At 40.3% G+C, this 20,474-nt stretch overlaps 1 protein-coding gene across 1 annotated transcript in view; it reads right to left on the bottom strand.

Annotated features, from left to right (window-relative positions):
* Window positions 1-369: 369 nt before the first annotated feature.
* The window catches only part of MYH15 (myosin, heavy chain 15), a gene marked incomplete at its 3' end in the record, with an annotated part of 30,531 nt that continues 10,426 nt past the window's right edge, over window positions 370-20,474 (bottom strand). The window contains exons 11-30 of the mRNA XM_010013201.1: window positions 18,208-18,311; window positions 17,630-17,768; window positions 16,917-17,035; window positions 15,669-15,818; window positions 14,503-14,673; window positions 13,254-13,433; window positions 12,138-12,270; window positions 10,241-10,308; window positions 8,977-9,064; window positions 8,684-8,801; window positions 8,220-8,343; window positions 7,363-7,499; window positions 6,768-7,023; window positions 6,114-6,356; window positions 5,378-5,554; window positions 4,706-4,851; window positions 4,110-4,200; window positions 2,728-3,117; window positions 1,559-1,685; window positions 370-488 (exon numbers count right to left, since the gene is read on the bottom strand). Coding sequence (XP_010011503.1) covers window positions 370-488; window positions 1,559-1,685; window positions 2,728-3,117; window positions 4,110-4,200; window positions 4,706-4,851; window positions 5,378-5,554; window positions 6,114-6,356; window positions 6,768-7,023; window positions 7,363-7,499; window positions 8,220-8,343; window positions 8,684-8,801; window positions 8,977-9,064; window positions 10,241-10,308; window positions 12,138-12,270; window positions 13,254-13,433; window positions 14,503-14,673; window positions 15,669-15,818; window positions 16,917-17,035; window positions 17,630-17,768; window positions 18,208-18,311 — 3,080 coding nt within the window. The remainder of the gene's footprint in view (window positions 489-1,558; window positions 1,686-2,727; window positions 3,118-4,109; window positions 4,201-4,705; window positions 4,852-5,377; window positions 5,555-6,113; window positions 6,357-6,767; window positions 7,024-7,362; window positions 7,500-8,219; window positions 8,344-8,683; window positions 8,802-8,976; window positions 9,065-10,240; window positions 10,309-12,137; window positions 12,271-13,253; window positions 13,434-14,502; window positions 14,674-15,668; window positions 15,819-16,916; window positions 17,036-17,629; window positions 17,769-18,207; window positions 18,312-20,474) is intronic.

Below are 20,474 nucleotides of genomic sequence, written 5' to 3'. Positions count from 1 at the left end.
ATATTTATTCCAATATATTTACCATATTATGTTTATTATAATATAGTCAGTAGTAATGATAGCTAACAATAATAGCTAAAAAAAGATAGTTTAACATCTTTGGAGAAGCATCCAAAATTTTAAGACACAAGATCTGAGATTTTGACTATCCTACTGGGTAAGATTTATTTCACAGTTATGGATGCTGGTTATTTTCCCAAGCTCTTCTTTTGTGACTTGTCTCAGTCAGGGGCAGGAACCTTTATCAGTACAATAACCAGGAAGCATTCTCTCTCCTATGTTTCATTTCAGATTTTATCCAGGCTACAACTGAACATGAAGAGTTTTCCCCATTTCATTTCGATAAAAGGGACACAGTCAAAGAATTACCTTGGTTTCCTCTTCTAGCTGTCTCTTAAGTTCTTCAATCTGCTGTGTAAATGATGTTTTCCCCCGGGACAGCTGACTTATCAGTGACTCCTTCTCTTCAAGTTGTCTTATAAATTCACCTGCCACAGGATTCAACCAAGAAAAGGTAAGATGATGAAATGACAAAGCCCCAGACAAAATCAAAGTCCTGCCTGTCCAATTCTGATGAGGAAAAGAACTAGCAGTGATTACAGCCCGATGTTGTGAAGCTTCTTCCTAAGTTGTAACCATCAGACACTTCACCAGGATATTTTCCTTAGGGTTATGTTTGTTTGGGGGTTTTTGTTTTGTTGTTGTTACTATTTTGTTCTACCAATACCTTGATTCATTAGTTTTAGTTCAGCTCATGGATCAGATTAGACTGATGCTTGCTTTCACATGCCGTTGTATGTGGTTTAGTTTATACTTTTCTCCACTACTTTACATGCTTTTCCACAGACTTCTTTTCAGAGGGCTGCAAAGCACTCTGAGAAGCTCACAATGACCAGCATACAGAGCAGCGAGATACATAAGGAAAACTTCCTTTATCACATGAAGGACGTCGCTGCGAGGTGGAAACTGCAGCCTTACAGGTGTACACAGAACTAACAAGGAAACACACAGGAAATGAAAAATATGTCTATGTAAATACAGAGAGCACTGCTATCTGATGAGGATGCAGAGATTAAATAGCAGAACTATGGCTAAAAGGGTAGCAAGCACTTAGAGGATATGTGGCATTTTTGCCCGGATGTAAGCATCTTCTAGAGTGCAATGCCCAAGGTCCCACTGAGGAAGATGGTATCCACAAAGAGCAGCAGTATGCTGGCTCCTTTGTCTTCCCTCTAGCATTGCAACATAGATGTACCCTGAAAATGGGTACCTAGCCAATACATCCCTTTCAGCTCATTAGATGGTATCACAGTATGCTGGTAAATACAGTTACGGGTTTGCTTTAAAAGCCAGTCCGAGGCAAGGTCTCCCCACCAAGATAATAAAAATATTGAAGATATGAGTGTCAAAAGACACAAAGTTACTGCTCCATTCAGCAATCCTAATCCAGCCATCTTCAGAGCAGATGCCATCGCACAATACATCTCACCAATGCAGTGCTGAGGCACACCTGGTAAATTACTGGGAAACAATCTACCTGGCCTGACTGAACACATACCATTCTCACTCTGGAGTTTTGTCTTCTGAGTAGTGAGGTCATTCATGAGGCGAGTCATTTCCTCCAGTTTTGTTTTTGTCTCATTCAGATGGTCTTCATAAGTGCGACAAAGTTTCTCTGCATTCGCCTAATGGGAACCAGGAGAAAAGGCAATCAAAGCTGTAGCCTCTAGGCAACCATTTGGAAGCATTCCAAATGTATCCGTGTTTTGTTCTGTTTGTTTGTTTGTTTGTTTTTCAGAGGACTGGCAGATAACAAAAACACAAACACCACAGCAGGAGGGCAGAGAATAGTATCCCTAATCTACAGCCCCAGGCCAGGGGGACTCCCCATCAGAAGACCTTTCCCGTTTGTTTTCCCTGAACTGTGTTCTGAATGGAAGCAGCAGTGTAAAAAGATTCTGCAAGAACTTCAAAAGCAATCACATGGCTATGAAGTTGGGGCATAGCCTCCTCATAATTACTAGATGGGAAAATCACCTCCAATGAAAATTGCTCTACTGATTCTGCTTTAATTGCCATTTATCATAAATTGAGTTTGATTACAGCTTTCTAACACTCAGAATACTGAAATTTCACCACTTGCACTGAAAGTACTCTTTAGAATTCTCTGAAAGCTACCAAGACAGGAAACAAAATCCAGAATTCAGCCATAGGAAGTAAAAATACACATGGCAGTCATGCAAGCCTCTGCTTTGCACTCCTTGCTAACATGTCAAAACTGTGAACCAAGGGAAGGATTGATATAACCTATATTGTACACCTGCAGTTCACAGTCACAGTTACTGCACCTTGGGCCTGGGTCAAGACGTTATGACCTTAAGGTCATATTGTTATGACCTTTAGCAATAAAGAATTCATGAGTAAAACCAGGTCCTGGTCCTGTTTGAGAGATCGAAGTAGAACATATAGGATTGGTAGTACCAAGGATGAGTTATTTGACAGCTTCGTGAAGTGACCATTTGATTAATCAACTTGGCAAAAGAACTAACTTTTAAGGTGTCCTGAAGTAAACTGCCTTCATTATAATCCTAAAAATCTCACCTACAGGTCAGAAAGACCCCAGCCCAGATTAAGACCCCTCCTCTGAGCGTGTTGTAGTGATTAGAAGCCCTGGTATCCTTGGCTACACATGACCTTTGGGGGTTTGAGAAGCCTCAGGACCCTTACTTTTCCCTTGACCATCTGCTCCACGTTGGATGACAGATCATCCACTTCCATCTTCAGCTCGCTTTTCTCCTTTTCCAGCTTCTGCTTGACCCGCTGCAGGTTGTCCAGCTGCTCCCCCATCTCAGCCACGCTGTCTGCATGCTTCTTCCTCAGGGTGGCAGCCGTGGCTTCGTAGTGCAGCGTGGCCTCCTCGAGGTCCCGTCGCAGCTTCAGGAACTCTGCCTCACGCTTCTTGTTCATCTCCAGATGGGCAGCTGTGGCTCCCCCAGCCTCCTCAAGTCGCTCACTTAATTCTTCCAGCTCTCGGGCCAAATCTGATCTCTGCTTTTCCACCTTGGCTCGAGCAGCTCTTTCTGCTTCCAGCTCCTCTTCTAGTTCTTCTATACGAGCCTATGTAAGAGACACAAGCACCTTTGGGTCACCTTCATGATGATTCTCATAAGAAGACCATGAAGCACCTTACAAATTGTTAAACCCTCTGCCAGCCCACGCTTTACAGCACAGAAGCACAGCAGGTAAAGGACTTGACCATTTGTGCCAGGAAATCAGATCTTGAACTAGACTAAGGATGATGAGTCATATCTTTCTCACAGTAGATTGCTCTACAACCTGTAGTTCAGGACATATAGGTCAAGTGCATTCACCTTACACTCGTGTACTTGACATTTAGCCGAAGTACGTGAGAGGAGTTTATTGATAGTAGGAGTACCAGCAACAAATTGTCACTGAAAGGGACTCATTGTTCCCATTTTAAGAGTTCTGTGACAAAAATAACTTCTCTCTAGGACTGTTGAGACAGGATTTCAAATACAGCAATGTGTAGAATTGCTTGAATAATGAATATTCATTGGGAGCAGTCTTTTTTTTATGAAACTCTTATTTTGACCAATCTATGCTTCACATCCAATTTGTGCACATGTTCTTTATTTACTGAAAAGCAGAGCTGATATTTTGGGTCAAGACACTTTGTTTGAACTGTGCTGACTTTCTTTGGCCTTTTCATTTCTGTTGAAAATTTCCTGTGCATTTGGGTTCTTCCCTTTAATTTCAAAACTATGCTTATCACTGCTGAACTCCTCCCCAGCATCTACCCTCAGGTCCGTGGTTTGGAACAATATTATTTGCTTAAAGCACAACACCAGGGCCTTCCTGCCTTGCCTAAAACATCTAGCATTCTGTGGTCATATGTCCTACTACTGGGAAAGAACCACTGCAGAGTAAGCATTCTGAGGGGAAAAGGATCGGTCTGGGAAGCTATGGAGTTGCAGCAATTTGGGTCTCAAAGCCAAGCTGCAGCTACCCGTGAAAAGTCTCCACAAAGCCCTTTACTGATGCACAAAGATAAACACATCCAAAGAGATATGAGAAAGAATCAAGCTGACCTGAAGCTCCTTGATCTTCTTCTGCAGCTGCATCACAATAGCTTGTTCATCTTCTATCTTGGAATTCAGTTGACTCATTTCAAATTCTTTCCTGCCATGGAAAGGAAAATTCCACTGTGACAATTTTCCCTGTTTTTCAAGTGAGGCTTTTGCAATTTTTAAGGAGTTGTTCAATAGAACTTCTATCTTAGCTAAAAATTAAAGCAATTCTCATGTATTGTGATTTGCAGGAAAGTACATCTTCCTCTGAGCAGAGATTTCCAAGACAAGACTCTGCATGCATTTGTGCAATATATTTCTGGTTCTTTGTGTCATAAGCACGTTTAACAGTCAGGTCTCACTGTCATCGCTAGTGAATATGAACAACTTCTTAGAGACTAAGAAACATAATAACTTTTTTTTTTTTAAATACTGGAAAGTGTCATGAATTGTAATGTTTCAGGTGTACCATGCACAAGAGTGATTTTCCCTCCCTTCTTGACTCCACACTCGCATGTCATGGAATTTCCTTTTAGCCACCATCAGAGCAAGATGACACTGAAGGTTCTGAAAGTGCTTTCATTGCTTTGTTTTGTATAACAGAATCAGTCTCTTACTTTTTTAGCTTTTCTTCCATCTGCAGCTTATCATTCTCCAAGTCCATGACACTCTCTTGGGTCAGCTTCAAGTCCCCTTCCAGTTTGCGTTTGGCCCTTTCTAGATCCATCCTCACTTTCTTCTCTTGTTCAAGTGAGCCCTCAAGCTTTAGGAACAAAGTCACTTATTAAGGATATTGAACACAGATGGTTTACAACAGTCAGATGTATGCTGAGCCCAGTTTTGTGCTGAGCTCTAGCAAGTTGCAAAGCGGGAATACTGAAGTACAAGCATCCCAATTAACATTTTTTGTTTTCTAGCAGCCAGTGGGCATATGGGCTAAAGAAATATAACATAAGGGTTATCCATGCTTTACATCTATGCAAGCGCTACAGTTCCCCTACTAGCTAAGTTCTGTTTGACTTCATGCTGATTACACTGCAAATGCAAACTGAGTGGATTTCGCCTTGTTATTGCACTCCTTTCAAAGATTGAACTACACAGATAATGTTTTATAGTATTTCTGTAATTATACCTATTACAGACAGTACATAGACTGTGTTTCTAAATCCTCAATAATTTCTAAAAGGACAGGAATTCAGGTCAAAGTTTTAGAAACATTTCAGACTTATGAAAACCACTAAGTGGTGGACAAACCAGCCTGGGAAAACACGAAGGTAGGGCCAGCTTACATCATCCACTTGCTGTTCCAGTTTCACTTTAGCTTTGCTCAGTGTGTTGACCTTGTCCTCCTCTGCTTGTAGGTCATCCAGAACTTGCTGATGAGCTTCCTGCAAGGACTTTTTCTCCTTAGTGAGTTTGCTGATATTCTCATCAAGAGTCGCCATTTCTTCTGTCAGATTTTTGACCTGTGTGAGAAGGGAAGATTTACTTCTAGGCCTTTGAAGCAAGGGAATATCATAATCTGGCTCAAATGACTGTCTGTACTGAACTTGTATTCCCCCTGTGGCTTTCTGAGTGAAATTGCTGTCAGGAAGACGATGTGTGCCAGTTCTTGTTGTGGATTTAGTACATTCTTTCAAATATTCTTTTCAGTGTCACTCTCATTGTGTTGGATTTCAGCTTTTGATCCTCTCTGGGAGAAGTAGGAGATGAGCTTTAGATTTACAGGCTCTGAGAAGAGCTGGAAGAACTCAATGTTATAGCAGAAAATTGATTACTTAAAAATGTGTGATCTAGACATAATTCTTTAGCTAAAATGCAGCAAAACTCACTTCAGAAAAAGGGGAACTTACGCTCAGAGTTAAGATGTTTTCCTTCATAAGGTCCAATAACTGTGTATATACCAATCCTTCAGTGTGGTTTGTGTAACAGACAGTGTAAAACCATCAGAAAACTGGCAGCTTTCATCATAAAGGTAATCCATACCCAACCTCTTTTGAATACATAGTGAAGTTCTAAAGATACCTTGTTTTCAGTAGCGTGCTTCTCTTTCTCTACTTTTGCAAGTGTTATTTCAAGATCATCAATATCCTTCTTGAGCTCAGAGCACTCATCTTCCAATTTTCTCTTCTTAGACGTCAGCTCAGAATTCATCTCTTCCTCATCCTCAACCCGCTCTGTCAGTTCTTTGACTTTGGCCTCCAGCTGAATCTTGGATTTAATCAACAAGTCGCACCGCTCCTCAGCATCTGCCAGAGTGTCTTGCTCCTAGTGTGGCACAAGGAAGTGGACAGCAATGACTGCCTGGCCTCTTTAATTCCTCACTTGTCCCCTATCCTGTAAGTGGTCAGAGAGTCTGATCCAATGCAACAGAGAAGCATAAGGAAAATTTCATACTCCTGATTTCAGAAGACAAAACTAACAGGTAATTAGCCGAGCAGGGTGAGACAGTGGTAAGCATGACTAGTGACGTATAAAACTCTTTCATATCTAACTGCCACAGACATTGCCCTGGACAGAATAGCTCTTAAGATTTGCATTGCTAGCCCACCTGGTTATACACTAGAACATCTCACAAGAGCAACAGCTTATTTTAATTGAATTGCACTAACCCTCTGGTCTGTAAGCCTTCGAGTTTCAAATAACACCATAAATTTATGAATATATGTGTCTACTCACAGCTTGGAGCTGGAGAAGCAAATCATTTTTTTCCTGAACTAAAGAGACTTGCTTTTCTTCAAGTTCCTTCCTCCTGGCTTCTGATTTTTCAAGGGCCTCCTTCAGCTTCAAGAACTCTTCCTTCATATTGGCCATCTCCTTTTCAGTTTCTGCGGTCTTCAGGAGAGGCTTGATCTTAAAGAAAAGCTTCATCCAGGGCCAGTTCTTCACAGCCATAAAAGCGCGGATGTTCCACTGAATTACAAGAAGGGCATCCCTGGTTTAAGGAAACAAACAAAATTCCCTAAAGCTCAGCATTAATTGAGAAAGTGAGATTTTTTTTCATTCTCAGTTAGTTTTATGGCTTTGTTCTCAGTAATATTAGAAACCTGTGCTAGGTTCCAAGCTATACAAGTAACTTCCTCCATATCTCTTGATTTTCACCAGAATTTCAGGCAACTGTTATACAGTTGCTATTATTTTTATCACACATCCACTTTAGACCTTTAATTTAGGGTTAGCTATAGCCTTAGGGACTTTAATAATGGCTCTATTCAACATACAATTAAATGGCAATGACTATTATCTGCTAAGATTTAAGGAGGTGCCTTCATACCTGCGCTCCACTATCTTCTGATACTCAATACGCATCAGTCTGCCACGTGCTCTCGCCTGGATCATCGTCAAGATTTTCGCAAGTCTCTCATCCCTCATTTCTTCTAGATGGCCCAAGAGACCAGCCTTGAAGAACACCTGGTACATGCACAGATTTCATTTCACCATAAGCTAATATTGAATTCCTGAGTTACACAGATCGTATTGAAATCAGAATAATGGTATTTTTATTGACACATTATGAAGTCAAAGAGTATGGGGGTCAAATACTACTTACATCAGGGACTGCACTGTACAGATAGATACAAAGATATTTTGAAACTTGTTACATCTCCCCAGATTTGAATAAGCCAAACTATTTTATTGCTGCAATTTTGTTGCCACAGTACTTTTGAACTGTTCAAACTAGGTCAGCTGAACCACAACTGCCAGGTCCAGAGATCTCTGCTAATAGGATCATGTCATAATTGCACATGGCCTCATTTCAAAATAATCTGCAGCTCACTTTGTGTTCCATCTATGTTTGATTGTACCTAGATTATATTATGAATATATTATATTAGCTATTGGTTTATGGGGGGGGGGGGGTGTGGGTGTGCAGGGCATGGAGCATCAGATGCTGCTGCATCCACTTGCAGTGTTGCTGTAATATAAGCTTCATGGAGGTTTGAGCCAAAGACATTACTTCCTCTATGACATCTTAAAAATTAGTATCAATTTGCTGCTATATTGCTGGTTCCTTGTATTATTAACTTCATTAATTGCCACCAGAAATTGCATAATGTCACATTCTGCAAATTAGATATTAGGTCTCTCACTTTTCTTTTTAGATAAGCAATGATGGTCTTTGCTGGTTACCTTGGTGTGTCCGAAACGATATTGGTTATGGTCAACATCTAAAGATGCCAGCAGTTTTTCAGCAGCTTTTCTGCTATCCACAAATGTATCCTCTGGGATCGCGCCTGGATTCAGAATGCGGTATCTGTTAATAACAGATGAGCAATGAGTAAAAATTGGCCTAGATTATGCTTCTCCCTCTGCCCTGATCTTACCCCAAAGCTAATAAATAAATGGATAGATAGATGGACAGATAGATAGATAGATAGATAGATAGATAGATAGAAAGAAAGAAATCCGGGTAGTTTCCTACTTTGCATCTACACAGATACAAGCAAGAGCAAAATTCTGCCTTCCATGTTCAGGCAAACTGAATTGAAAATAAACTCTAATGGGATAAAATACCTCAAAATAAAAATGAAAAGACATGCTTTGCTTATTTTGACTGGTGAGTTAGGACAGGAGACAGCACAGCTCTGCATTACCTTTGCTTAAAGTCAGCATAAAGCACTCTGTTTGGGAAACCCTTACGGCAAATGCGGATGCCTTCCAGGACACCATTACAGCGGAGCTGATGCAAGACAAGGAAAGCATCCATTTCACCTACAGGGAAAAATACAAGGCTAAATTAATGGAGATTCTCCATAGAGTTTAATCTTTGTGTCACTGAAGTGAACAACACAGACAGTATGTAAACACAATCTGGTGACTTGGGAGTAAGTATTGGAATGACATAGTCAGAATACACAAAGTTTTAAGACTGTTTTATTTTCCATACCTGGAGTTTTTGATTCATTGGGGATAATGCATCGTACAAAGTGAGGGGATGTAGATTTTAGGTTAGTCATCAGCTTATTTAAATTTTCCTAGAACAGACATATTAAAAACACAATTAGCTTCAGTGGTTTAGTGTGATTCCAAACACTTATTTCCTTGGCTTGTTGGTTGTTAAGTTTATTAAAGTCATATCTCTAAATAGCCTCCAACAAAATTATAAGATTACCAAAATTATTACAGAGAAATCTGTTCAAATAAACCAAAGTATGAATTAACTTAATTATATGAATCCATATCAGTTTTAGCAGAGTCTTCAGAAGACACGTTTTACTTACAACCCCAGAAATGTCAGAAACCAGATGAACATCAAGCAAGATGCAGTATCATCCTGCGGAGCATTTCTGTAAAGCCAACTGTATTTTTGCCTAATCACTTCCCCACTCAGTGAGGATGACAAATGAGAGAACCTGAGCTGGGTACTTAGCAGTTCCTCATGTGCTGGAAAGTAAGTGGGCTTCTATTTGGGGAGTATTAAATTACTGCCTGAGTGATCCTTAGCTATTTTTACACTTCTTCAGCCGGTAAGGTACAGGTCTCAATTTCTTGATTTCCCTTCATGAGCAGTACCTCCAAACAAGATAGAACATGACTTGTGAGAGGTAACTACTTCCTTCTGTATGAGAGGTTTACCTACATTATAGCTTCTTCAGTGTTACCCATAAGAAATGGTACTAATGGTAAATTACAGTCCCCATTTTTCTGCAGACATGGTCCTAGCAACAGCTTCCACCAGGAGCATGTGCCAGTCCCAGTAGAAGGGAATTACTCAGGAAAAAAAGAGGCTTTACGCCACTCCATTAAACAACTTTTGTTTTCCATGACTTCTCTAACCCTAAGATCCAATTACAATCAGTAATCAGATAGGTACTAGGAAATTACTTGTAATCAGCTCCTCTTCCAAAGACATGCGTGAAGATGTAAGCCACAGAATAAATGATAAAGGTTGTTCACAACATTCTGTGATACTTTCTCTAACAGAATAAAACCCACTTAATCTCTTGAATGCTCAAAGAAGGTAAAATGGAGCAGCCCCTAATACACGGAGCTTTAATAACAGTGTAATTCACTTAGCCAAGGCCAATAACCCAGGCCCCAAATCAAATTCTGATGTTGAATGTAAATTTTTTTGTCCATTACAATCCTTAACAGTCCTCTTCAATGTATTGTCTTAACTAAAACCATCAGGTGGGGAGAGGTAAACAAACCTTGTGCAATGAGGACACTGTTTGGAAGGAAGCACCTTTCTTGCGTTTCTTTTCTCCACCCTGGTCAGCTAAGAGGGAAAAAAAAAGGGGGGATTAAAAAAATCACAGTCTCCATCTCAGTAAGGGGGGCAGGCAGGGCACGGGAGACAGACCAACTGTTCTAATAGTACAACTGCCTCTGAATGAAAAGCATAGCTAATGACTTGGTGGCTCTGACTGCTCAAATATACCAAGCATTCTGAACATCAAGTGTGATATATCCCAAGTTTGCAGCTCTCTGTCCATATTTAGGATTTTTGTCAAAGAAAGATCACTGTAAGCTTTCTGGATTGCATTTGCATTTCAGATCTACACAGCATCATTTCTCAGCAGAAAGTCCATAAATATGAATATGGCAGAAAAACAACTTTTAACAAAATGAAGGTATTTGTAGTTTGCTAAAAAGCCTACAGGGTGAGATGATGTAGAAAAAGCTGAAGAACAGTAATGGTTATGGAAAATTGATACTGTACATTGTACTGTATATACAATGATCCTCACTTGTCTGCTCTACAGACACTGAACTTGTGCAAGTAACATTTGTCTAGAACAGAGGGAAATGAATATTTGTAATTTTAAGTATAGTAGCTTTACATCCCCTGAATTTTGCTTAAAGCCACAGAGTCAAAATCACTCTGATCCTCTAAAAGAGGGCTAGTTTCTGACATGACCTTTACCAAGCTTCACAAGAGCCAAACATGACCCAGAAATGTACAGCGATTGCTGCAGCTTTCTAAACACTAGACTATTAGATCATTCCCAGGAGGTCTGGCATTCTGTCACCTGTCAACAGTAGTCAACATAAAAGGAGGAGTGAAGAGTGCAATGTGCTTGATGCAATTGTACACAGCCTTTCCCCCATTTGAAAGTGACACTGCTGAGACTGGAACAGGCTAATCTGCACAGGCTGTTCTTTTCTCCCGATGCTGAAAAAAAGCAAGGTAGTATTCTGACAGACGGGAATATCCACAGGCAAATAGGCAGCTAGTAACTTGCAAAACTTTGCTAGTGGCAGGGATTTTGTTATTTGCATTCAGCTCTATTTCTTATTCACATTATAAAGTCTGCAGCCTCCTTGCCTCCTCAGAAAGTGTCTTATGATTCATGAAAACATCTATAGAAATGAGATTACTAATAAATAGGCTGTAAGTGATTGCAACTTCAGGACATTGAGAGCTACATCTTTGTAATGAATGGCAGTCTTATTTACTTAAGATCAATTTTCTGGGTGCTTGCTACTTGTCTTCTCACAAATAAAGGAGTTCTGTGTGATGCATGCAGCTTAAATACATTCTCAGACATAAATTGATCTCATCAAACAATCAAACAACAGCAAACAAAATAGAAGATTGTATTAGCAAAATCTTCTACTTTGGCCAGTGTGGAGTGGTGTTCAGGTACTTTCAGTGTCTACTTGCCACTAATCCAAAAAACCACTCCAAAACTCTCTTAGATTTTGTATTTCTTATTTAATTCATGGTGGCTAGCAAGGAGGACCACAAGTGTGGGAAATAAGAGCTGTTCTACTTCATAGACATTTACGTACAAAACTTTCTGTGCAACACTTGCCTGCGTATCTGAACACTTGCATGCTCAAACTCCCACTGCAGCATTCACAACACACAGATTTCCTTGCCAAAATTGCTCAGAGCTATTATGCATTCAAACTAGCTGAGTTAATGGCCTCCTTGGTATAACTGGCAAACTCCTACAGATGCTGTGTGAATCTAAATAATTAGTCACTGCCTCATTTAGCGTTCAGTCAATTGCAGTGGAGAGAATTGTTTTGTTTCTGAAATTAATTCCCAAGCACACATCCCAGAAACAAAAGAAACCCATATGAGTTGATTCTGCTTACCGCTGTCAGCACCAACATAGCTTTCAAACAAGCTTGCCAGGAGTTTGTTAGACGATTTTTGGAAAATACCTACTACAGTTTCATTAAGTGGGTCTTTGTTCTTCTCAAGCCACCCAATGATGTTATAGGGAACCTACAGCAAATTGAAAAGAAACCAGAGGTTGCAAATGTTGCCCTTCAGAGCAGTAGTTCTTTATGATTTGGCTTGAAGCTGATGACTTTTGGTGAAGTGTTGCACTCAGAGCAGCACCAGCCACCTATTTTTATCTCTCTTCCCATCCACTTTTTTTGCTTCCTAACTCCCAAAACTCTCTTCCTAATAATTACCATCTGAATCCTGCACACCCCTTCAAAAGTCTCTGGTCCCTACATCTCATGGACTCTATGAAGTTGGCTGTAGAGACACCACATGTCATCAGCACCCCAGGATCCCTGCTAAGTGCTGAAGTATGAAATGCACAAGTAATAATTTCACTTCACAGCAGCATGCTACTCTGGAATAATTAGGGTTTTCTGACAGAAACTTAATGATTAAAACCTAACTGCAGTACTTTGCCACAGCTCTGTTTGGTGGGAAAATATGTTCCATTATTAGCATCACAAGGGGACAGAAATTCTAATTTTCTTTACTGAATACATTAACAACTACAGATAAAGACCAAGACGGGCAGTATTTCTCTTAAGAAATACAAAAATAGCTTAATGTTAAATTTTAATTTGAAATCAATGGCATCAGGTAAGTGCATCTCTGCTCTGATGAGGCTTCATATCAACTCTAGTTTGACAAAAAATTTCCTGTATCCATTTCAAAATCTTTCAGCCTATCTGGTCTGCAAACAGAGTGTTGAAATTGGCAAGTTTTGGCTCAGGTATCACAGTTCTGGATTGCCTTCTGCAGTTCATTTCGTTTTATTTGTGTATCCAAGGACCAGATGTCCTGGAGTCTGGTGGCATCTTATCGTGTTGCAATACTTGTGCAAAGAGGAGTGTTTTTACTCCTCACTTTTCCTTTCTTCCCCTCTTCATAATTCCCACCCTCCCTTGTTGTGTGCTATGGGCCAAACCACACCTGGAAGACCTCTAATACAAAGTCTACCCATCAGTGGAGGAACTTACTGAACCAGCATAATGAACAAGTTCAAAGTGAGCTTCGTATTTCCTTTTCTTATCAGGCCTGGGCTTCTGTAAGTTAGGTGACTTGCCAAGATGGTTGTCATAGAGTTTGGCTTTGAACGTCATATCTGTAGCTTTCGGGAACATGCATTCCTCTTCAAGGATAGACAGGATTCCCAATGGCTGTGGATTTAAGAACATCTTTGTTGGAAAATGCTTAGGCTGCCTGCTTTCAGTAGCTGTGCAGCCTTTAAGTTTGATCTGATGGAATTTTAAGCCTGCAAAATTTCTTCTTATACCTGAGGAGGAAGCCTTTGACTATTCTGTTAAAATAGTAACCACACCTTTCACTATTCATTATGACATGTCTGCGTTAGGAGGCTTTACGATGACTTCCAGAAAGGTTTGATTTACCATCCAGGACAGCTGGACCAAGTAGCATTTTATCATTCATGTCACAAGAAAAGATTATCAAACTTCCTAGCACTGGACAGCTTTCTTGAGGGACTAGGACCACATGCAGGTATCCTACCCCAGCGAAGAAGGTGATCAAGTAGAAAAGCACTTAATAATTAACCTTTCTCCTCCAGCTACTCCACATGTCCTGCTAATACAAGATTTAAAATTTCATTTTTCCTCATGGATCAGCAAGGTTAGATGCATGCCATAAGATATGGCAGAAAGATACACAGCAAGGGACAGCTGTCCCCACCAGGACCACATTATACTCACAAAGAAGGGAAAAGGAAAGGCATGTCTACAGTAGGGAAGCAGTGAGATGGAAGCAATAGTTCCAGGCTAAGAAGAGCACAAAGGACGTTGCACATCAACACATAATGTAGGAAATGGGAACCTCGCAGGGAGAGGGACAGGGCATGTCACTGAATTTTTTTGCCCTGAAAACATGACAAGCCAGTCTGATGTTAACCATATGTGGAACAAAGTAAATGGAAGAACAGTAGGGACAGAGAAAGACAAAAGTAAAAAATAAGCAGGATTATACAGCCCTACAAATTAACAGTTACAGCTTGTGGTTACTGTTGGCTCTGTAAGGCAAACTTACAGAGGTAAAGCCAAGTAGCCTCAAATGTCACAAATATGATTTTCATTTGATTCTCTATTGCATATACAAAGGCAAGAAACTCGTCCTGCTGTCTATTCTACTCTGTTCATTGGGCCTTGGGGACATCTCCAAAGAAGTATCATGAAGAAAACCAATTCAGCAAATATACCTTAGCACTCCTGTACATACCTTCTCAATCAGATCAATGCAGGCCTGCAGGTCCATGCCAAAATCAATGAATACCCATTCAATGCCTTCCTTCTTATACTCTTCTTGCTCCAGGACAAACATGTGATGATTGAAAAACTGTTGCAGTTTCTCATTAGTGTAATTGATGCAGAGCTGCTCAAAGCTGTTAAACTGCAGAAGGAGACAAAAAAGAAGCATTTGCACCACAGTTAACTACGGTAAAGGCTTGGTGGAACAGCAAGAAGGAAACTGTTTACATCTAAAACCTTCTAAACAGTAACTGGTTGAGAAACTACTGGGCATAACACCAAAGGCAAAGCAGGAGGGAGTTCAGTGCAGGCTGATAGCTGCATCACATACTGTCCTCCAAAGTGTGAGGATGCCCAGATTTGTTCAGGTTTCTCAGGATGCACGTGCCTTTCCTTCAGCAGCGTGCCACACCAGTCCTGTAAACCAGAGCCAATACGCTCTTTGCTTTGCTGCAACACATACCAGCAATGGCATTAAGCACTTATCTTCAGGAATGGGTTCTGAGAAAAAGAAATTGTGATGTCCTTTTGTCACATACAGTTCTTTACAGTGATGACACAGTCACAGAAATGTCCAGGTTGGACAGGACTTTGAAAGATCATCTGGTCCAACCCTTCGTGGTTAAGGGGGACTATATCAGATTTTAGAGCACCTTGTAGTATCACATCTTGAAAACTCCAGTGATGGGGACAGTAGGAAGTCTGGGACGGTTGTTCCAGTGAATGATTGTTCTCACTGTAAAATATTCATTTCTTATATTGGGATGACGATATATCTCATATTGAGATACAAAAAGGAAGAAATATCACACCTTGTAAAAGATGCTTCCTCTAAAACAGAAATCGATGGAACAATACATTCTCCTAAAACACTGCCCAAAGCACGTGACATTGTCTTTGCTAAAGATTACCACCCTCTTCCTCCCCAGGAACTATCAGCATGTCTAGCTGTGCTAAATGCTGAGTGTTTTCTCCATCTATTCATGGAAAACCCCTGTAAAATCATATACACTATTTGTTTTATGGCTTTCTCAGCTCTTTGCCTTCTGTTCATATAGAAAAAGAAATTCCCACCCAAGAGCTAGCACTTGGTATCTTTTACATCCTTCCACCAGGTTCTCACACATTAATACTCACATCAAAGATTTCAAACCCAGCAATATCCAGCACTCCAATGAAGAACTGTCTTGGCAACTTAGTGTCCAAGGTCTTGTTGATACGGACCACCAACCATTTGAACATTCGATCGTACACTGCCTTAGATAAGGCTCCAACAGCATACAAAACCTAAAATATGCATTTCAAAATATCACTGAGTGGAACAGAATTCACTGTGGAACACAAGGGTTTCAGAGCAGTACCTTATTTCAATCCCTGCTTATGGTTTAAATGAAATTTCACAATGGTTCTTACAAACACCAAGGCATGCTTAATACAACACACAGCTCCTCCCATTATCTATGCTGACTTTTCTTCAAATTGTTGTTATGTATATGTATGTGTACTAACACGTACATAAAGTGGTAGTAAAGTACCTCTTGCGAAACAGCTGGACAGCAAGTTGAAAATGTTTTAATCCCTTACTTTGCCATGGAAGCTAGGTACCAGAAAGCTCACAGGCTGGATACCAGCCATGATGCCCAGAGCTGCTGCCAAAATAGGGGAGGTCTGGGTTCAGGTTGCGTATTGCCATGTGCTTCTAATGTTTGAGGGATGCTATGGCATAATCAGGCAATAGGAGGAGTCTGTCGGAAGTCTCTTCTTTAACCTATGCACAAAGGATACACCAAAAGGATAGACCTCTCTCCAGCACTTTTCTGGTTTCTGAGCCTGTACCACAGCCTGTCTGGGAACAATTGTCATTGTAACCAAAATGCTGCAGCATCTTCTGTGACACTGCTACAGCTGCAGCAGTACCAACCCAATGACTTTTGTTTCCTACATTAAGAGATACCTTTAAGTGAATATTGCCTTTAGCTGATTGAGGTCACAAAGAGTTTAAAATCATAGGAATAATGAATGAATGAATGATGACGGAATAAATACTCCATGGCTCAAGTCTTCCAGATTACTATTCTCATCCAGAATTCGATATCAATCCTCACGTGGTTTTACTGCACCTGGTTTCCTTCAGTGGCTGCTACTAACACATCAGAAAAACAACTCTATCAAAGGCAGTGCCAGCCACCAGTCCTTTGTCAGTCTCTTTACCAGTTCCCTGCACTTTCACTGTTTATTCCCCCACGTTGGGGGATATAAAATTGGAACAGGTACTAGAGGTACATGTTAATATTTCTTGCAGCTGTCTGTCTCTCTGAGATGTTACAGATGAACCTTTAAGGCTTGCAGGACAGGTGTCCAAATACCTGGAAAGTTTCTCGTTACCTGTTCGACACTTTGACCTTTGGTCACATACTCGTTGCCAACTTTCACTCTAGGGTGCAACAAACCCTTAATCAAATCAGAGGAGTTGATTCCCATTAGGTAGGCAGCTTTATCAGCACCTGATCAAGAGAAACAGGGTTTTAACTGGCTTTGAACTTCTACATGGAAACATGCCTAGCCGAGATAATAAACATTAAGTATATCCACTTCCAGAGAGAAAGCAGATAAAGGCCTTGCTCTTTAATGATTTATGTTAGGTGTTCCTGTACTGTCCCCTGTGGTAGAGAATATCATCTAGCTACCTTAGACCCTAATTACTGCAAGAATCACACTTGAGAAACTCCTCAGGTTTAGGGAAAAGAAAGTATCTCCATGCCGGTTATAGGCAGTTTCAGGTGCAAGAGGAAGTAAAGAAGCAAGACCTGAAGACATGAAAGAGAAAGCTAAGGCAACAAGTTTTTACAAGCATTTTGCTCAAATGATCACAAGAATGGAATTTAATTGGTTTACTCTGACTTACGTCTATTCACCTTCTAGTAAGTAAGGTTATCCACCACTGAACAAGTCACTGCTACAAATGAAGCACAGCACTCTTACTGAGCAGGAGACACATTGTGCAAGATCAAAGCAAACAGGATCCTACTTCCTCAAGACAGTGCATGATGCATGTCAGACTTTTGAAGGTAATGAGTTATTTTAGGTGTTATTCTTACTTTCAGTGCCATCAGCCTCTGCCTGCTCTTCTCTGGGTCTTTGTTTGAATTTCATGTTCCCAAAGTGCATGATGGCACCTGTGAGCTTGTAGGAACCAGACTTCTCATCAGGCACAAATCCCAGAATATCCATGGCTTGCTGTGAAAAGCAAATGTAGATATTTTGTCACTTCCCTGTTCAAAAGCAATGGCATTTTGCAGCTCCTCAATTTACCTTTGCATGACAGATATTACTAACCTTCCAAGGGGTATTATTTCATAAAGCAGCCACTGGAACACCCTGATGATCCAACAGTGGCTGGGGAGCAGGAGGAGAGCTCCTTTTATCTAGCATTTTCTATATCAAAATTATAAGACACAATAGTCTTATATACGGGCATTGCATGGAGCATGGCCAGATTCAGAAGTATAATTGTTTATCAGGCCTCATGCTTCACAGTATGAATGCAATTAAGACCCATTTCTGCTTTTACTTTAGTCCAATAATTTCAGTGACAGAAGTTAGGCTCCCACCAGCACTTTTCCTCCCCATGTGCACCTAATCTATGAAGCACAAAGTGAAATTAATACAGGCTTACATCTGTTGCCAACAATTCTTCTCCATCATCCAAGTTGTCCACTGTAACTACTCCTTGTGAGCAAAAGTGGTAGTCATATGGGTTGGTAGATACCAGTAGCATATCTGTAAAAGAACTGCCAAGGTCAGAACCTCCATCCATTCAGAATATCCCAAAAATACAGATTGAAAAATCAGCTCTGACATACATTTGTCTCTGAACAACTGTGCATAGTTTTCTGTTCTGGTGTTGGTTTGTTGGGGTTTTCTACAACTGTAGGGCAACAACTAACTCTCATTCTACTGTCCAGTCTGAAGACCAAGATTTAGAGAAAGCATGAATAAAAAGAATATGGGAATACTGCATACATATCTATTAAGCATGTATTGCAGTATACTGAGTTTATAATTTCCCATAGAGCCCTTCAGTTTGCCTTGTATGCCAATAGGTGTAAAAAATCCCATCTATATGCAGAGGAGAAAAAGATTTTAGTATGATCTAAGACAGGGACAATGGGCATGGTTCCCCTCTTTCATAACAGACTCACAAAATAGCAACTTCCAGAACTCTTCAGAACACACTTGGCTCTGGTCGAACAACAGTGAATATGGCTCTCTCTTTCTCTGCTCTTTCCTTTTCCTTCACATCAAAACCCCAAATTGTAGAGTTGTTTTCTAGAAAGCTAGCTGGCTCCAAAAATACAGGGAGAGTCCTGCTTCCTTAAATCAACAGAAAGTTTCATCCACATTCAGCAGACCAAGGTTTAGTCTAGATTTCAATCTTTTCTATACATATACACAAACCTACATGTCTAACTATGTATGTATGTAAATATGTATCTACCAATATATATGCATATAAAATATATATTATCTCTATATTGCTACATAGAGAGCTATAGAGATATTGTCTCTATATCTGTCTTTGCTATGTAGTCATTATGTTATGTATTCATTTATTTACCTTTATATTTATCTACCTTTATACATGTATGGGTTTATATACAAACATGTACATTTCTGTCTACAAAACAGAAGGCCCCATTGGTTTCAGCCCCTTCAAGGGCCTGCAGACATGCTCCTGTTGACCAGAAAGGTGTGTGCTTGTAGAGTATACAGAAAGATAGTTTATGAGAAAGAGCACATTTTCCCAGCACAGGGATCCACATGGGAATCCAGTACAATGCTTCCTTGAAATCTTTCCCGTAATTGTCATTAATTAGGCCACATAAAAGCTAAGAGGGTTAGGGACTTAACTGAACACTATCAGGATAATAAGACTTCAAAACAGATTATGATTGCTATGGCTCAGTAGGAGTTTAGTAGAGCAATAAAGTGACTCTTCAAGATATTTTATAAAATGTGTTCCATCAAAGCACAAATTAAAGTCAGCAAACCACATCACTTAAATAACTATTGAAGGTTTTATTCAAAGCATTAGGAGATGGGAACAGAGACCTCATCTACTCTCCGCTCTTTTCCAGCAGCTCTGTGGTACTGCATTCAGCCAGGGGAAGCTTAAAAGGGGTAATCACCACATAATCAGCAGCAGTTAGCTTTGCGTATTCTCTCTTGCTACACAACATGCTAGGATGCCAGTTTTGGCACTTGAGGCAGAAAGAGGAAACTAGCTTTTCTTCATGGACCTGTAAGCCAATCTCCTCATATGTGGAAAAAAATAGATCCTTAAAGTTTTATCACCACAAATGCTTTTGTAGGTGTAGCATTTTCGAGATGTTTTGAGATCTTGGATTACACACATTCAGCATGATGTTTTTTGCCTTTATAATGCTACCTGTTGAAATCTTGTCTGAGTCTCCTATCATAGAAGCGTTTAGGTTGGAAAAGACCTTGAGGAACGCAGAGTCCAACTGTTACCCCATCATTGCCAATTCGACCACTAAACCATGTCACTAAGCACCAAATTACACATCTTTTGAACACTTCCAGGGGTGGTGATTCAACCACTTCCCTGGGCAGCCTGATCCAGTGATTGACAACCCTTTCAGTGAAAAATTTTTCCTAACATCCAGTCTAAGCCTCCCCTGGCACAACCTGAGGCCATTTCCTTTTCCTGTCACTTGTTCCTTTGGAGAAGAGACCAACATCAACCTTGCTACAACCTCCTGTCAGGGTGTTGTAGAGAGCAATGAGGTCTCCCCTCAGCCTCTTTCTCTCCAGACTGAGCTACACCAGTTCCTCCACTGCACTTCACTTTATAGGGTACCTGCACCAGTATATCACAGAAAATTTGTCTCTCTTGCTGCCATTGGAACAGCATTTTTGAAA

This window comes from Nestor notabilis, unplaced genomic scaffold (assembly GCF_000696875.1).
Source record: "Nestor notabilis isolate BGI_N333 unplaced genomic scaffold, ASM69687v1 scaffold974, whole genome shotgun sequence".
Classification (NCBI taxonomy): Eukaryota; Metazoa; Chordata; class Aves; order Psittaciformes; family Psittacidae; genus Nestor; species Nestor notabilis.
The sequence above is the reverse complement of the archived record's forward strand: the minus strand, read 5'-3'. Positions and strand labels throughout refer to the sequence as shown.